The following is a 19001-nucleotide window of genomic DNA, read 5'->3' on the forward strand; positions in this document are numbered from 1 at the left end:
ATGCAGCAGACAGGTCCAGAAGGATGATGACAGAGGAGAGGGAGGCTGCTTTAGCAGTGTGCAGTTCCTCAGAGACAGCAAGGAGGGCAGTTTCTGTGGAGTGACCTGCCTTGAAACCAGACTGGTGCGGATCCAGAAGGTTGTTCTGATGGAGATAGCAGGAGAGCTGTTTAAAGACAGCACGTTCAAGTTTTAGACAGGAACGGGAGGAGAGAGACAGGCCTGTAGTTTATAACATCAGACGGGTTGAGAGTGGGTTTCTTTAGGAGAGGGTTTACTCTTGCCTCCTTGAGACTGTTTGGAAAGTGACCAGAAGTTAGAGAAGTGTTGATGAAATGGGTGAGAAACGGTAGAATATCAGGAGCGATAGTCTGAAGGAGGTTTGAAGGGATAGGGTCCAGAGGACAGGTGGTAGGGCGGGCAGAGGTAATGAGGGTAAGAACCTCACTTGGCGAGAGAGGGGAAAAGGAGGTCAGTGTGCGGGTGGAAGGAGGGTCTGGTGACCCAGCGGTGAGTAGAGGTGAGTCAGAAAAAGAAGAGCGAATATCATCAACCTTTTTTTCAAAGTGGTTAATAAAGTCGCTTGACAGAAGTGAGGAGGGGGAAGGGGCTTTGGGGGGGTCCAGGAGGGAGGAGAAGATGGAAAATAGTTTTTTGGGATTGGAATAGGAAGATTGGATCTTATCTTGAAAGAAAGTGCTTTTTGCCTGAGAGATCGAAGCAGAGAAAGAGGAGAGCAGAGCCTGATAGGTTAGGAGGTCGTCACGGTGTTTGGATTTCCACCATTTCCGCTCTGCTGCCCGAAGGACGGTTCTATTAGCACGCAGTGCGTCATTTAGCCAGGGAGCAGGAGGGGACTGACGAGCCTGCCGAGATGTGAGAGGACACAGAGTCCAGAGAGGATGAGAGAGTAGAGAGGAGAGTTTCTGCAGCAGAGTTTGGAGGCAGAAGTTGGAACGAGTCAGAGGAAGGGAGGGCTGAGAGCACCGATGAGGCAAAGGTAGAGGGGGAGAGGGAACGGAGGTTACGGTGGACAGGTGCAGGATGAGAAGAGATTAGTTTGTTATGTTTGGAAAGGGGTAGAGAGAATGAAATGAAGAAGTGATCGGAGGTGTGGAGCGGGTTTACAGAGAGGTTAGAAGTAGAGCAGTTCCTTGAGAATATGAGATCAAGGACACTGCCAGCTTTATGAGTCGGTGGGGACGGAGACAGTGAGAAAGCAAAGGCGGTTAACAGAGATGTTGGTTCGTCTATCTTCCCCGTCTGGAGGTTGAAGTCTCCGAGAAGTACAGCGGGAGGGCCAGTTTCAGGGATGTGTGAGAGGAGATTATCCAATACCTCCAAGAAGTCCCCCAAGGCGCCTGGTGGACGGTAGAGAACAACAATGGTTCATTGTATAGGATGGGTTACTGTGACGGCATGGAATTCAAAGGTGGAAGGAGTGAAGTTAGGTAGCTTGAAGAGGGAACAGCTCCATTTGGGAGAGAGCAGGAGACCAGTGCCACCTCCTCTGCCAGTGGGTCTGGGTGTATGGGAGAAGGAATATGCTGTGGAGAGAGCTGCTGGGGTGGATGTGTTGGATAGAGTAATCCACGTCTCAGTGAGAGCAAGGAAATCCAGAGACTGCAGGGAGGCGTAGCCAGAGATGAAGTCAGCCTTAGGAACAGCTGACTGGCAGTTCCACAGGTCGCCTGAAACTAGATGTTGGATGTCAGTGGAGCACGTGGGATAGACGAGAGCAGGCCGGTTATAGCGATTAGGCGATACACGGGGCCAGTGATAATTGCGAGAAGACACATAAACAGGAAAGGAGAAAATACACATGATTATAGCATGAGGGGCTAGAAAGCTAAAGAAAATAAAAATAAAACACCAGCGATACTTAGCTCAATCAGAGTAGGATTTACCTCCTCTTTGCCACCCTCGTGACTCCCGCAGGACTCCAATGTCTTTGTCAGTCTTACTCCCGCAGGACTCCAATGTCTTTGTCAGTCTTACTCCCGCAGGACTCCAAGGTCTTTGTCGGGCTGACGCTCAAAGAAAGAGCTACCTAAATGGACGCCTGATTGCTGAGTTCTCACAGCTGTGAGGCCACGCCCCTCTAATTAGTGAACTCTCTACAGCTGATGGGCGACAGCTGAGAGGCCCTGCCTATTTAAATGCAGCCTAGATCGCCTACTGAGAGCAGTGCAACAGGTTCACGTGATCAGATCTGAGATTTAAATTCTCTCAAAAGCGCCGTTTTAGCTAATGATGGCGAGATGAAGCCATATGAAGCTTTGAAGCTTTCCAGCCAATTGGTTCGCAAAAGGGTTCATCTCATGAGGCTTCATCATGGGCTTCATTTGAACACAAACCCCCCCTGTTGGTCAAAGTGTGTAAAACAGGCAGATTGGACTTCTCAACAGTGTGCTCTATCTCATACCGAGTTCCCAATGAGTAAAGCCTTAGAATAACTCTAAACAACGAACAGAAAATCATATTTTCATGTTAACAATATTGTATTTATTCCAGTTGAATGATTGTGATTGAAAAGCCTAAGGAGGCTGGTAAACATTACAAAGAGGGATATGTATTCCTTAATAATATTCATAAACGTAACCATGTTGTAGCCGGAGAAAGGCTAAACCATATCAAAGAATACATTTATTAACTACATTATCTCATTTAGCTGTAGCTTTTATAAACAACAAAAGAGACGTATTGACGAGTCGTTGAACCAGGGACCCTGCGGTCATGAGTCAACTGCCTTCCAGCTGAGCCACAGCACACACACTAAAGCTCCCGGAAAAAACTGCAACATATGTATTCATGTTTTTATTCCTACATTTATTTATGCTTGTATCTATTTATACTTATGACATGTTCCGACCTCTATATGAGTGAGGGTCTGAGCTCTCTTGATTCCATCGTGTCACCGGGCCCGGGTACAGGAGGGGTAATATGGTTCTTATTATACATCCATGGGTATTATGAGCGTTGTGGTTCAACGGTTCAACCGATCTGAATGGCTTCCTGAAGCAGTCACGTGGTATCGACAGGCAGCGAGGCTTCGTTTGTTATCGATGACGTCACTGGCCCAAAACGATACAAGCCTCGATACATGCTTCACAAAAAGCTTCGGGGATTACTCGACACACGCTCCGAAGCCTCGGCACAATACGTAACATCACTAGTTTTAGCTACAATAACTCCAGAACAATTATACAGAGTAGAATAACTGAAACAGAGAAGTCTAATTAAACAAGAATAGTACTCACAGTGGCTGCTGCGTCAATGGGTATTGTCGCCACCGGGTCAAAATGCACACTGAGTTCTTCAGTTTTTGAATCCGCTATTTGAATGCTTTTTAGCTGAAAGATGAGTACTTCACGCTGCTGTACACTGAGGCTCGTTGCTGCTCGCCGCTGCTGCGAGGAGCGGACAGGTTTCTGGGTCGGCGATACAGCGAGAACAAGCCAAACTCATCCTGAGCACACACAAACACTCACAGCCGAAGTAAAAACAATAAGTGTGGCTTGATATTGAGTAAGGTTTATAGCGCTGTGAGAATGGGTCTGCGGAGAGCGTTTCTCCACCATCCCATCTCGTCTGTTACCAACCAGGGAGCTCTCTGCAAGTCAATGGGGACTCCCTGTTAGATAGCCAAGGGATCCTGGCGTGTGAGGTGCTCCGTGGATTGGTCCATTTGGGCCAATCCGGTCATTTGTTGTTGATTTGGGTTTTCACACGTCACAGAACCCAGGAAGCAAACAATGGAAACAGATAAATGTCCAACGAGGCGTTCTGGGGTAACAGACAGGTCTTCTCTGTGTTAGAGCTTTACTCCCTACAGGGTGCACTTTGAGGATTTGTGACTCTGCAGAGAAACCTTCATAACACAAGGGGACGGGTCAGAACCAGAACAGCAGGACATGGGACCTTTAAATCTCCTAACAATGTTGTCCATTTTAGACATAGGCTTATTATTTGTACAGCCCTTAATAACATTTGTTTTCTGGGCTCAAAGTGTGTCTTGGCCGTTTTAATTGTGATCGCTAAATCCCCCTTGTTCATGATAATCACCGTTCCTTCAACAGGATACTGGAGTGATTCAAAGTGTGATTGTGTTTTGAAATCACTCCCATGAGTCTCGCCCCGCCTCGCTCCAAGGACCATGAGACCATTTAGTAAGGTAAAAAGCAAAAACGCCTCTCAGACGCTCTTCCGTTTACTTGTTTAATAAAGAAAACAAATGGACCGTAGATCCACAGATTCTGACTTCATCTGCGCTCTTATTTTGTAAGGTAACTTCCGGTAGCAGAATATGAAAAAACTGTAGTTTTATTTTTTGTTTTGAGAAGTAGAAAATGATCATCCCGTTTTTTTAAGTTTAGTAAATCCCTTTTTGACCATGATAAAGAAAACGCCTTGTATTTCAATTTGGGTTTTTCAATTTTAAAACGAAACTTAAATATCGTTTTTTGTTTTTGAATATCCATTTGTGAAAAGAAAATCCAATGACCGAAACATACACTGACCCTGCATCACACTCCGACAATGCTCACCGTCCCAAGCTCTCGCCTCAAAACCATGTGCTCGAGCTTTCAGCTGCTCGGCTCCCAGACTCTGGAACACCTGCCACGACGCATCCGACGTCTGACTCCAGAACAACTTTCAAAACCCAACTCAAAACCCACCTGTTCAACCTGTACCCGGTGTCCTTTTGTGTCCTTTTGTGTCCTTTTGTAGTCCACTTCCTGTTGTTTGTCTTGTCTTACCCCGGCTGATACTTCACTAAATCCACTGTTTTCATTTGTAAATCTGTAACCCTGTAAGGTGTCCTTGGGTGTTTTGAAAGGCGCCCCCCAAAATAAATGTATTATTATTACAATGCTTTTCTTTGCCATGTATGTAACATGTAATGATAAGATCTAACAGAATGGCTTATATGTTCTGATTATTTTCCTATTAGAAATTCTGATACAAATATTCAACAGCACTGCTATCAATAACATGAATATATTGGATTGTGTGTAATGAACATGCCCTCAGCAGCTTTGTGCATGCAGGGTTTCTACATATCAGCAGCTGATGTGCGGAACATTAACCAAACCGATCCTGAGATATCCATCCCTCTGATCTCACGTGACGGATGTTTAATTCATGATTGACACCAAAATGAAATGTGATGACACATTTTTTATTTATTTTTCATTTCATCGTTTATTTGAAGAGGGACAATGCACATTGATGAACATTTAAAACAAACAATGCTTTAAAACGTAAACATGCCGGATGTTAGCTTTGAGCTAATGTCCACTGAGTGCCTCACGTGCAACATTTAAGAACGGCATTGACACATTTCTGTAAACAAGATATGTTTTGGTGTGACATTGTGCTTGTTGTATTTATGAACCTATTATTTTATGTTTCAAACTATGTTTACCTTGTATGTAAGCATACTAATGTAATTATTAAATAAAGTTATAATGATAAAATAATTGAGAATCAGTTTTAAGTGAAATATCTGACGAGTGATTTGTCTGCAAAGATCGAGGATATCACAGTGACAGATATTGCCGTATAAATGTGGCATACATCATTATGACACCAACACTTGTTTGTATGTCACATTTAGAATGCATGGATCGTTTGTGTACTGCTGGTGTACCTGATCATCTCGGACAGGAATCACATTCTCTACTTGGTTCTCCGTTCAAAGCTATGTTCAAATCAAAGCTTATCTTCAGTTTATCCCCCTCATCCTCATGTCTTCTTCGACTTGTGTGTGTGTGTGTGTGTGTGTGTGTGTGTGTGTGTGTGTGTGTGTGTGTGTGTGTGTGTGTGTGTGTGTGTGTGTGTGTGTGTGTGTGTGTGCGAGTGCGTGTGCATGCGTGTGTGTGTGCGAGTGCGTGTGCACGCGTGTGTGTGTGTGTGTGTGTGTGTGTGTGTGTGTGTGTGTGTGTGTGTGTGTGTGTGTGTGTGTGTGTAGCTTTCTGGATCTGAGAAGCCCCCTGCTGGAGAGCCAGAGAATGGAGGCGCAGGAACAGAAGCTCCTGCAGATGGAGGCAGCAAGGTGACCACTGTTTACTCACCCCCCACTAGCGTTCATGTGTGTTGGACTATTGCAAGCACCCCAGAGACGCAGTCAAACCCGGCAAATACAAAATATTATAATTCTATCAGTTTAAATAGGTCCTCCGCACTGCCTCTGTCGGTGACTGGGCCTAATAATGATCTGCATGTAACAGTTGTCCTGCCCCCCCCTGCAGGTGGAGATGGTGTTCTGGCTGCTCTCCATGCTCGCCAACAGAGACAAGGAGGAGATGTCTCGCACTCTGCTGGCTCTGTCCAGCTCTCAGGACAGCTGCATTGCTATGAGGAAGTCCGGCTGCGTCCCGCTGCTGGTCCAGATCCTACACGAAGCCCCCAGCGGGGGGGAGGCAGTGACGGAAGGGACTGTGACGGGCTGCAGCAGGGAGGCCAGATCTAGAGCCAGCGCCGCCCTCCACAACATCATCTACTCCCAGCAGGACGAGGGCCAGGCCCGCCGCGAGATGCGGGTGCTGCACCTGCTGGAGCAGGTCCGGACCTACTGTGACAGCGGCTGGGACTGGATCGAGAGCCACGCAGGGACACCGTCGCCTGGAGGAACCAAAACCACCGGTCAGTCAAGTTCTTAAAGCTCCATTGGTCGGTTGAGCTCCCTCTATACATCTGGAAACGCGAACAACCCTTTAAACGGGCGGGGTCGCCTCAGACTTCACCACGCCCACTGGGGAGCAGAGTGTAGACACTTTGGACCAGGAGGAGCTCACGCCACCTCTGCCTCAGGCTCCTACTCAGACCCGGCGGCAGACATACATCTGTGGGCGGGCCTTTGATTTCCCCGGGCGGGCCCAATGTGAACATAATGGGCGGGCACCCTAACCCTGATACCATGTTACTCTACAGGCTGTTAGAACTCTCTCACATTCACACACATTACGTTCCATTGCTTCAGAACAGCTTCCATTAGCAAATACACTTGGGCCTACACGTTCTTCTCTTACATTCATGGCCCACAGCTTCCGGCTGCACTTCCAAACAAGTTGTTGAGTCCCACCAACATGTTAAGCTCACACATCATACACACCACAGCAGTCCATGGCTTATGTGAATTATAAGTGCCAAGTCAATAAAGCAGTTGTTAATTGCACACTATAGTATCACTTCTATAACTAAAGTACATTATGTAAGGACTTCTTCCTCCACTCACAATTGTCTTCTTTGCATTTCAAACCAATTATACATCCCTTCATTTGTGTGGCGACGAGCTCGGAGTGTTTTTGGGTACAGCAACATGCAGTACATTGTTTGTGTTGTACCTGTACAACATTAAGGCACATCTTTCTCATTCAGTAGATGTATTGTTAATAGACGTATTTGTGTTCCTCCCTGCAGACATCCCTGAGCCTGTAGACCCTCAGATCTGTCAGACCATGTGCGCCATCATGAAGCTTTCCTTTGAAGAGGAGTACCGGCGTGCCATGAACGAATTAGGTTTGTGAAACAACGACCAGTCTTATGTTCACTACACACGAGTGGCCCGTGTACTCAGATTGGTTGTGTTGTGTTCCAGGCGGTCTGCAGGTCGTGGCTGATTTGATCCACCTGGAGCAGGACATGTACGGCATGCAGAACGACCCCATCAACATGGCTCTGCGCCGCTACGCAGGGATGGCTGTGACGAACCTTACCTTCGGAGACGTCGTCAACAAGGTACACCGGTGCTTCATCCGTCCTGCCCGTTCAGTTGGCAGTAATGTCTGAAGAAAGATCTGTCGTGGAAAGGTGTACAATATGAGAAAAGTAACCTAAACACGGTTGTGGACAGTAACTATATACATTTATACATATTTTCTCATTTCTATACTTGTTCGCATTACAAGAATACTTAAGTTACCTTTTTAATGCACAACCTTAACTTGTAATAGAGCATACATAGTTTGATAATGCTAATGTTATTTAAGTACAAGATCTAAATATTTCTTCAACAATAGATTCCCACCCTTTTTGTTAGGACTGTTACTAACACTGGTCCTTTACAATGACATATACTATACTTTAACTTTTTTAAACACACTACAACTAAAATGTGTCATAAAAAGTCAATCAGGAAATGGAATATGTTGTCAAAAAAAAGTCATTAAAAAAAATGCAGCATAGCATGTCATGTGATGACAATAAAAATCCATAACAGATTAAAACTCATAGTATGCTATATAAAAAATGAAAAGCATAGGATAATAAAAAATAACAAATAACAACAATCAAACGATGTGTGTTAAAAAAAACATACAACAAAAATAGTATAGTATGTCATTTAAATGCTAAATAATTCATAAACTGTAAGGCCAGACAGAAATATGCTCGAAAGGCTCTGTGCCAGCAGCTCCGACCGACAGGCCTCTGTGCCAGCAGCTCCGACCGACAGGCCTCTGTGCCAGCAGCTCCGACCGACAGGCCTCTGTGACAGCCAACAGATCAATCAGAAATGTCTTTGATTGATTTACCAAACTGAAACAAGTGGGTCTGTTTGCCCCAAACTGTTTGCAGGCCACTCTGTGCTCCAAGAACAGCTGTCTGCTGGCTCTTGTGGCCCAGTTGGCGTCAGACAGTGAAGAGCTACATCAAGTGGTCTCCAGCATCCTGAGGAACCTATCCTGGAGGGCCGACATCAGCAGTAAGAAGGTCCTCAGAGACATCGGCTCTGTGTCTGCCCTGATGACCTGTGCCCTGCAGGCGACCAAGGTAACTCAAACAACCTCACCGCACAGAGGTAATGCGAGGAAGATCTTAAAGACATCTTCTAAATGACTCATTTTATATCTTGTGGAAGTTTCCATCGCTTTTACGCTTTTTTTCACGAATGATATACATGATATACAGCATAGTGTAAAACTCTGCAAATGTGTTTAAAAGGTTTCTAAATGTTTGTAACCAGAGTTAGCTAATCCTATCAAGTCAGTAACTTGTCAGTTCCAACAGCAAGTCACAGTGTGATTTTAAAAAGTACGCTCTGAATAATTTCAAATGAAAATGTAAGCTCTGAAGACAGTATGTTTATGAGTATATGTACTTTCTGTGTTTGTGTACAAAGCCAACAACACCTGATATGTTGTTTTGCTGACTTCCAGGAGTCGACCTTGAAGAGCCTCCTCAGTGCTCTGTGGAACCTTTCTGCTCACAGCACTGACAACAAGGTGGCGATATGCTCAGTGGACGGCGCGCTGGGCTTTCTGGTCAGCACACTGACGTACCGATGTCAAACCAATTCGCTTGCCATCATCGAGAGCGGAGGAGGAATTCTTCGAAACGTGTCAAGTCTGGTCGCTACAAGGGAAGACTACAGGTAAGTTTCTGAGACTCAAGCAATGACTGATATTGCAGAAAATAAATGAAATTGAGATTGTAGTTGGAGAAGAAATATCTGCTCGAGGAGTTTTTCTTGAGCCCTCAACAACAGCTAATGGTCTTTAGTCCAGAGGTTGTTCTAGACTTTTTTTTTTAGACATCATTTTGACGGACAGGATCGTAACATTACTCGTCGGCCTTTACACAACTCTGACGGGGGGGGCGTGTTATGCATGCCCACTGCACCTCGCAGGAGCGCGCACAGCGTAAAGCCAAAACCCACAGACATGTATTGATCTGTACGGCGAAGTTAGGTTTGGAAACGGTATCATTTCCTTTTGGGCGGGCGTGCATAACACGGCATACCACAAGAGCCTCGCTGGGGGGAAACTTTGGCGCTGTTCTGAGTTTGTTCTAATCTGTCAAAATGACGGACTGCTTTCAGATTTTTCCGTCATTGTTACAAAAAAATCGTCATATACGGAAAATATTCGGTTAACGCGACCTCTGCTTTAGTCAGAGATGTCTCAGAGTAAATGCCATCTGCTAATGAAGCCTGAAGATGTATTTGAAAATTCTAAAAAATTAAAGATAATCAATCTCTGGTTCTTACGTTTTAATACAACACGAGATTGTGCCACTCAAACATTGCTTTTTGAAACAGTGCTGCACTTTTTTTTAAGTATGTATTTAATCAATTTCTTAAGAAATCAATTGAAAAACTGTCTGACGGGATTCTTGCCAGTTACATTATTGTTTGTTAAATAGAGAACAGAGTGTTCTAGTCAACCTACTCATGTAGTTCATTGGGGTAAAATGTTCTGTACCAAGTAATTGCTTCAGGTGCAGATAATAATTATATTAAAATGTATTTTGCTTTCTTCCTTCAAGGCAAATCCTCAGGGACCACAACTGCCTCCAGACTCTGCTGCAGCACCTGCGCTCCCACAGTCTGACAATAGTGAGCAACGCCTGCGGAACTCTCTGGAACCTCTCTGCCCGTAGTCCCAAAGACCAGGAGCTGCTCTGGGATCTTGGTGCAGTTAGCATGCTGCGCAACCTTATCCACTCCAAGCACAAGATGATAGCCATGGGCAGCGCTGCAGCCTTAAGGAATCTCCTCACAAATCGACCCCTAAAGTATAAGGATGCTGCCGTAGTGTCCCCTGGGTCCTGCATGCCGTCCCTCTACATGAGGAAACAGAAGGCTCTGGAGGCAGAGCTGGATGCCAAACACCTTGCAGAGACTTTTGACACCCTGGAGAAACAAAGCCCCAAGAATCTGACACTTAACAAGCCGCTACGCCACATTGAGAGTCTGGCAAAGGACTATGCATCTGATTCTGGTTGTTTTGATGATGACGAGGCACCCAACGTCTCCAGCAGCCTGGACACTGGGAGCTTCTCCATGCTCTCTATGTTCCTTACAAACTCTAACTTCCTGCAAAACCAACCACGCAAGAGGGACAGCGAACCTGAGAGAGACGTAGACATCCCTCAGATGGTCCAGAAGAGACAAGCTCCTCCTGAAGATCTGGTATCTGCTGCTGCAGAGAAGCTGGCCAAAAAGATCACCAACACGGTTGCCAAGATAGACAGGTTAGTGGAGGACATCACCATGCAAACATCATCAGAGGACAGTTTTAGCCTCAGCTCTGAAGACCACTTGGCGGACTGGCCTTATGGGCTGGATGAACTAAATGAAGCCTGTGCCAAATCATGCTCCCCTTGCCGTCTCTCCGAAACCAGCCGCTTGGCCCACCGGGAGCGGCTCAGTCGAGCCCATGCCCTCTTGCGCCTCAAAACGGCCAACACCAATGTATCAACAGACAGCCTGAACAGTGGAAGCACCAGTGATGGCTACTGTGGAAGCAAAGACCATATGCGACCTGCTCCAAAGCCTCTAACAATGCAACAGCGTCCCAACCAGCTTGATCTCAAGGTGGCCCATCAAGATTACTTCAATGTTGGAGCGTCTGCACTGAATGAGACTAACCATCAATACATTCCGGAGAGAGATTCTGTGGACAACACAGATGCAAGAGGTGAAGAGCTGGATCAACCTGTGCAAACGCCTGTCAGTGCTTGCACTAAACTCTCCTCTGATGTCAGCATGACTTCAATTCAACTGTCTCCTTCTTATCACCAGGTTCCACTTCTTCAGAGTGTGGCTAAATGTGGTGCAGCAAAGACAGCAGTCAATGTACAGGCTGCCCAAGCAACAAGGAGGCAAGCATGGGTACCTACCGTGATGACTGGGGCGAGTATTACTAAATGTTCTCCAATGGCATCCACCAGAAGCCCCACTATTGGGGCGATGGAGACCATCCAGAAATACTCGGTGGAGAACACCCCAATCTGCTTCTCCCGCTGCAGTTCACTCTCCTCCCTCTCTTCTGGCGACGGAGCACTGGATGGACAAAGTGAAAATGAGCTAGAGAGTGACTCGTCATTAGAAATACTTGAAGTAGAAGATGAGGAAGAGGGGAAACGAGCTGAAGAGGATGAGACCTTGGAGGATCTGAGTGACAGTCAGCTGCTAATGACTGACTCAAAGACATTCCCCAGCAAAGAGACAGATCCCATGGAGATGCCCTGTCCTGCCAAACGGGAAAAGGTGTTCCTGAGAGGAGCTTCTCCAGCCATACCTGAAGACAGATCTCCATCAAGTTCATCTGAAAACTACATCCACGAGACCCCCCTGATAATGAGTCGCTGTAGCTCAGTCAGTTCCCTGGGTAGTTTTGAGTCTCCTTCTATTGCCAGCTCAATCCAAAGTGACCCATGCAGTGAGATGATTGATGGAACAATCAGCCCTAGCGATCTACCTGACAGCCCGGGTCAAACCATGCCTCCGAGTCGAAGTAAAACTCCATGCTGCATTGAGTCCAATGAACAAGAAACACAGGCCGCAGGAAGTGCAGGTCAATGGGAAAGCAGCCTGCGGAGGTTCATGGAGATTGCAGACTCCAAGGAGAGGTTTAACCTTCCTCCCGACTTGGACACTATGATCTACTTTACAGTGGAAAAGCCAACTGAAAACTTCTCTTGTGCTTCGAGCTTGAGTGCACTGCCTCTTCACGAACACTACATACAGAAAGATGTGGAGCTGAAATTGACGCCCCTACTCCAGCAACATGACACAGACCTTCCTTTCCCCGATGAGCATGAGCACGGCTTTGACCATGGTGAGAGATATAGTGAGGGCAACTCAGATGACGACATCGAGATCTTAAAGGAATGCATCAACTCAGCAATGCCCTCCAAGTTCAGACAAGTGAGACCTTCGTCGATGACCACCATCCCTCCTCATATTCTCAATTATCAGATCCGGAAACAGATTCCGGTGTACATGATGCTTCCAAATGGCAAAACCCAAATGTGTCCTGGAAGGAGATTCGTCATCCCCCAAAAGGACTTCATACTTGACGATTCGTCCTTCACTGATTCAGCAGAAGGCACGCCAGTCAACTTCTCCAGCACGACATCCCTGAGTGATGACACACTTCAGTATTCAGTAAGGGAGAGGGGAGCTAACGACTGCACAGCTAAGGGTATAAACAAACAGGAATTGCTTGACGATGAGGCAAAGAGGATAGAAGACTTGAAGATATTCTCACACTTCCATAAACCCAACAAGATGAACTACCCACCAGAGATACAAATGAATCGAACAAGCAAACACATCGTTCCGACGCAGAGGGTGCTGTTGCAGAGCAAAGAGGTAGCCGATAGGGTGGCAAACCAAAGAAAGCGGGATAAGTCACCAAACCAGCAAAACAATAGGCACGGTCAAGGTACGGCCACCAAACTGGAGTTGCCCGTCATTAAGCAAAACAAAGAAGGTAACCTAAATGTTCGATCACAGAAAGGGAAAACAGTCTTTCGGCAAAAGACACAATCTTCCGAGGACAGTAACAGCTTCTGTGATGATAAAAAGGAAGCACTCAAACAAACAAGCAGAAAACAAATCAGGGAAGAAAGTAGAAACACTCTCTCCCGGAGCATGACAAATATCGGCAGTGTTGATAATTCCCAAGCAATTTCAAGAGGATTTCAAAGGATAAAACAACATCTGATTAAGGATGAATCACTGGCATGTTACTCGCTCAGCTCTTCACTTAGCTCACTGAGTGACGCTGAGTGTGTGCCTCATAAATCAAAAGCCCATAAAATATGGTACAAAAACAGACACAACAAAACACTGAATACGATGAAACAAACAAAGACTATAAACATTCACAGCCAATACGAAGATCCAAGCTCGCCGAGCTCTGTCAGCATGGATTCAGAGGATGACCTTCTTCAGAAATGCATCACATCCGCCATGCCGAGGCAGAGAAGACGGCTTGCTGCCAGAAAGAAAAAAGCAGAAAATACTAAAAAACAAAAGACCTCTGACGGGTGGAACATGGATGAGGAAATGGATATGGATGAGGAAATGGATAGTGATGATACAGCATGGGATAAAGATTCAGACCTCAATAGTGTTGAATGGAGAGCCATACAAGAAGGTGCTAATTGTGTTGTCACCGGGTTGCAGGCATCAAGGTCTCAGGACCCATCCTCTGAAGAGACTGAATCAGTCCTGTCGTTTATGTCAACATCCAGCTTTACACCCAAAGAAAGGAAGTTTGCTAAAGATAAAAAGGCAAATAAACCTCTTGACTTTGCGCAGCGCAAGCCAGTTCCAAACCTACCCATGGTGTTCAGAGGCAGGACAGTGATCTATACACCGAAGAAGGAGACGGCTCCATCACAAATACCTGCTCCTAGAACAATAACAACCAAGACAGATGCTCCAAAGAACCCAAAGCTCGCTCAGCACAGATCGAAGAGCCTTCACAGATTAGGTCGGCCCCAGGATATTGAACTATCTTTGCCAAAGAGAAGCTCCACGCCACCTCCAAGGATACCAAAAAGTTCATCCTCTGGATCCTCACAAAGCTCCACACTATCTAAGCAGTCACAGAAGAAGATAACATCCCCGACTCAAACAAATAAAGCCAACCAGAAGAAGAACGCCTCATTACCTAGTAGCCCGCCGGCTACACACTCCCCAGAGAGAAAGGGACGCTCTCCTGTTATGAAACAACATGAAAAGTCTGCACCCCCTAAAACTCAAAAGTCTCCTGTCCGAATTCCTTTTATGCAAAATGCAGTCAGGCCAAGACCTCTGTCACCTCTAGTAACTAACAAGACAACCACCACACCAATCAATCAGGTCAATGGCAAACGTGTGGCACCAGCCAATGGTTTTGGACTGGTCAGGATGACTTCTGTCCACTCAAGTGCTGCTGAGTCTGAGCGCAATGGCTTTTTGAGACAGCTGACTTTCATTAAGGAATCACAGAACGCGCTGAGACGTGATAACTCAGCACGCAACATGTCAGGATATCAAAATGGATCCCCGCGCAGAACAAATCCTGGAGCTACAGCTGTCTTCCTTTGCTCATCACGCTGTCAGGAACTAAAGGTATCTGTGCAAACTCCCAGACGGGTGCAAGTGAAGGATCAAAGACAAACAGGGCAGAGGTCAGACCGCCTTCAGAAGCAGAGTGCAGCCGTCTCCAGAGCCATCTCCAGTGAAAGAGACCGGTCTGCAAAACGCCCATCCAGGAGAACCACTTCTGAAAGCCCGTGCCGGTTGGCTCAGCGAAACGGGCCCGGCAGAGTGTCTGGACCCAAGCAGCAGCAAGACAAGGATAACTTTAAACGTCATGCTTCATCGCCAAGCCTAAACATACTGAGCCGGGTGACGAGCCGCTCCTCCCTCCGGTCGTCCTCATCGGACTCAAGCGGAAGAGCAAAGAGCGAGGATGACACAAAGAAGAAAGTGCAGAGGTCTGCTTCACGGCTGAATGAAAGAGTCACCTGGAGGAGGATCAGGGATGAAGACGTGTCTCAGATCTTGAGAAGCACTCTGCCAGAGAATGCGTTGCCTCTGGTGACTTCTCCCGACGGGGACCAGCCGAAGCCACTGGCTCTGCTAGGGAAACTGCCAACTATTCTACTTGCGTCTCGCAAGACAAGCGATGCCACAGTCCAGACAGAGGATTTTACAAACAACAAGACCAACTCAAGCACCTCTCCAACGGTTGAAGCAGCTCAGGTGATTTCAGAGGAAGTGTCACGCTTTGCTCTACTTAAGAAGATCAGTTCAACCTCTGGGAGCAGCCTGCAGGATGGAGACTCTGACGTGTCCCCGAGGAGCCACAGTACTGTCTCCACAGGAACGTCTGATTCCCACGTCAGTGGAGTTGTCCATTTCCGCCAAGGATCCCCCAGCAAGGCCGCCCGTATCACTCCATTTAATTATACTCCAAGCCCCATGTCCTGCACCCCACAAGACATGCCGAGCCAGAGAGCCTCGATCAGCGAGAAGTCTGGGGGGAAAAGTGAGTCGTAAGACGTTTAGTGGACTACTGGACGACATGGATTACTCTGCTGTGATCCTGGATGGAACTCAGGTGGACAGTCTGGGAGTGTGTGGCCCATATACCTCGGGTTTTTACCCTTTACTTTCCCTATTCACTGCATTCAAGTCTTTCTCTCTGAACAATTGATCAAAGCTTCCATCTACCATTCATACACGGTTGGATGTATGCTTTAAGAGAGGTCGGACCAGAACAGACCAGAGATAACAATGCACTTCAGAGAAACATCTCACATGAAAAGGAAGTGCATCTTTTTGTACTTTTTTTGTATTTGTAGAATAATCCTTGCCTGTTAGAAACGTAGTGAAAACATGAAGCAAAAGACAATTAACTTGATTTCAGCACATCGGTTTTCTGGACGGAATCGATAAAAGAACAATATTATGCAAATTCTTGAAGGATTACTCAGCTGGACTTTTACCTGAACATATACAAACCGTGGATGACTGTTGACAGACTCTCACACATGACGCCAATACACTGAAATGTTAAGCATTGTTTACACACAGTTAATCCATGCTTTGGGCCTCTTAATCCTAATCGACTGAACTATAATACACTGCTTGTCTTCTTTGTCTCCATATTTCTCCAGTAGGTCTGGGGCTACATTTAAGAAAACACTTCGGATTAACAGTGCAATTACCTTATTTAGATGATATAGTGATTTCGGAATGATATCGATGTGTATTACAGGTTAACGGTATGAACAATTCTAAATTCAAAAGCTAAACATTTTGCAATATGTATTTAAATATTTTTAATGAGAAAAAAACCTTTTTTGAGGCAGCTGTTTGACTTTAGTTTTATTAGTGTACATTAGCTGGTATTTACTCTCTCCTGTACTCGTTGTCTTAATCAGTTTTGTAAACAAAACACAGATATACAAAATCTCCAAAGCTTCCTTGTGGGCAGAATAATCTGTTGCTCGATGACAGCATGCATCTATACTGTATATCATTGGCTGTGTACACGCACCTGTAACATTGTGGAGGGACAATTCAGTTGTTATTCAGAGGTAACATTATTTCTAGACAACAGCATTACTAGCCATCTGCTGGAAAGACATATACTGGTATCAACTGTCAGCAGAGCTAAACAAAGTGACGACATGCTTCTCTTCATCTAATAACACGACACCATTGTTATGTCTGATTCTATATTCAGGCATTACTGCTGTTGAGTATTCCTCGTCCAGAAACACAACGGTTTCATCCAGTGAAGGGGCGGCTTTGAGTCAGTGGACGTGTGTCCTTACACACATCTTTATAACTTGTTAATATCCGCTTAACTGTGTTGCTGTAAAGTAGTGATAGGTTGAGAAGAAGTTGAATATTAAGACAATGAGTATTCTCTGTTGTTGTAACATGGCTCCTCCACGTGTGCTGCTGGAAGACAAAAGACAGAACTAGCATTCATCCTTCATCTGCCGAAAGGGGCCATTGTTCATAACACAAGGTTTATTATCACCTCACTGAACCTACTGGATTTCCAAAGCATATACAGTTAAGCAAAACGTCAGGTCCCCCTGGCCATTTAAATGATATATAGTCTACTCTAGTGGGTATCCTGCACCCCCCTGGAATATACTTCCAATCAGCTTTTCTAGATTGGAAGAATTGTGTAGAAAACGATTAGCTGTGTTACAAAGTTCCAAATGAGTGAGCCTGTTACCCTAACATGTGTTTACTCCTCTCACTCTCTTTACTCCTCTCACTCTCTCAGCCGTTACTGCAGACACATGAACACATAATGTGTCTCGACTCTCGACCCATGTTCTGAGGCTCAAGGAACACAATGAACTATTGTTAAAGTGATCACGTGTCTGTGGCTGCTAGTTAGTGCCGCCATTACAAGAACATGGCATTTTAGTCTTGTACCAAGAAGGGTGTATTCTGCACCGACAGAAACATACTTATAATCAGTGTTTTTCCAAAATGGAAAAAGGATGTAGAAAACGATGAGCCAGCGGTGAACAGCCCTGACATCTGTTATCCTGTGAGTATCAATCACCTGGTGGGTTTGATTAAGTTCATTTAGAAACGATCTCATTGGGCATTACCTTTTGTAAAAACTATGCCTGAGTAGTCCGAGTTTAAAAGTGCAGTTGTAGAAAATGGGTAGACAGATGATATAAACAGAGACAAAGGGGCTTGATCTGAGTACAGACTTAAAGCTGACACTGACTTTAAACATAGACACACATTTTCTGTAGGCAGAGTAGAATGATTTGGCCTACGTACCTCAGCCTTGATATATGGTGTGATAGTTCTGTCAAAGCTAAGGTACTTGGGTCAAGTTTGAGTGATCAACTTTAGTTTCCTAATCTATCAATTATTTGAAATGTTGATATCAATGTGCATGTAAACATAGTGTTATCACAGCACGCACACACATATCTATTTCAGTCAAAAAGGTGATAGCTCCAACACAGCTGTCCTGAGTCACAGCAGCTTGGGAGTACGTGTGAATATGTGTCTAATGTGACATTATATACACACCTGCAGACAGGACTGCTGTGACTCTAAACCACTACACCTGTAGACTGTAAGAAATGTACTTTTGTTTCATCTGTAACCAGATCAAAGGGAAGCCCCAGGAGTCAACAGGTTCCTAAACATGTATTTCACACATTTAAAATATTTGTGTTCCTTATTTGAACCCATAATTAAAGGCTTGAAATGAGGATTTGTAAACAGTTTGTTTGATACTTATCAAGACAGATTTTGGGTTTGAGAATCACTTTAACAGCAACTACAAATAAAGATTAGGTCGAAGAGTGAAAAGACAGCGGGTTAGTTTCCGTGTTCAAAAGCCACCAGAAGGGTCCTGGGAGTTAGTCCACCATCACTGGCAGCAGCCTTGAACACGATTGTTCATGTCCAAATCCAGAGGTTTTAAATAAAACACGAGCACTCTGCATTCAGCGTTTTCCAATTCACTGTGAAAATGTGTTATGGAATTAAATATTAGATACATTATAAGGTCTCTTGAAAGTTACATTGTGTGGAAAGTCATTGGGCTCATGTCTCGTGTCACTCATGATGGCGGCCCCGAGGAGTCACGGTGCCATGTGAAATAGGCCAAGCAGCAGAACTGTGTCATAATAAATGTTTTCATCAAATAAAAAATGACATGTTTCATCAGAACTCTGGGTCCACTTTCTTCAAACTGCTGAAGGTACGACAT

General features: G+C 45.3%; 1 protein-coding gene across 4 annotated transcripts in view; it reads left to right on the top strand.

The window, feature by feature from the left end:
- Positions 1-18953, top strand: part of apc2 (APC regulator of WNT signaling pathway 2) — a 64250-nt gene extending 45297 nt beyond the window's left edge. For 3 of the 4 annotated variants that reach the window (XM_034081559.2, XM_034081558.1, XM_071202955.1), the window contains exons 8-14: positions 5975-6058; positions 6255-6648; positions 7426-7524; positions 7604-7743; positions 8581-8775; positions 9162-9376; positions 10270-18953. In XM_034081559.2, coding sequence (XP_033937450.1) covers positions 5975-6058; positions 6255-6648; positions 7426-7524; positions 7604-7743; positions 8581-8775; positions 9162-9376; positions 10270-15787 — 6645 coding nt within the window. In that variant the 3' untranslated portion in view covers positions 15788-18953. Of the gene's footprint in view, positions 1-5974; positions 6059-6254; positions 6649-7425; positions 7525-7603; positions 7744-8580; positions 8776-9161; positions 9377-10269 lie in introns of those variants that run through there. The other variant, XM_071202956.1, reaches the window with a different exon arrangement.
- The last annotated feature ends 48 nt before the right edge of the window (positions 18954-19001 follow it).

This window comes from Pseudochaenichthys georgianus, chromosome 4, assembly GCF_902827115.2.
Source record: "Pseudochaenichthys georgianus chromosome 4, fPseGeo1.2, whole genome shotgun sequence".
Taxonomy (NCBI): Eukaryota; Metazoa; Chordata; class Actinopteri; order Perciformes; family Channichthyidae; genus Pseudochaenichthys; species Pseudochaenichthys georgianus.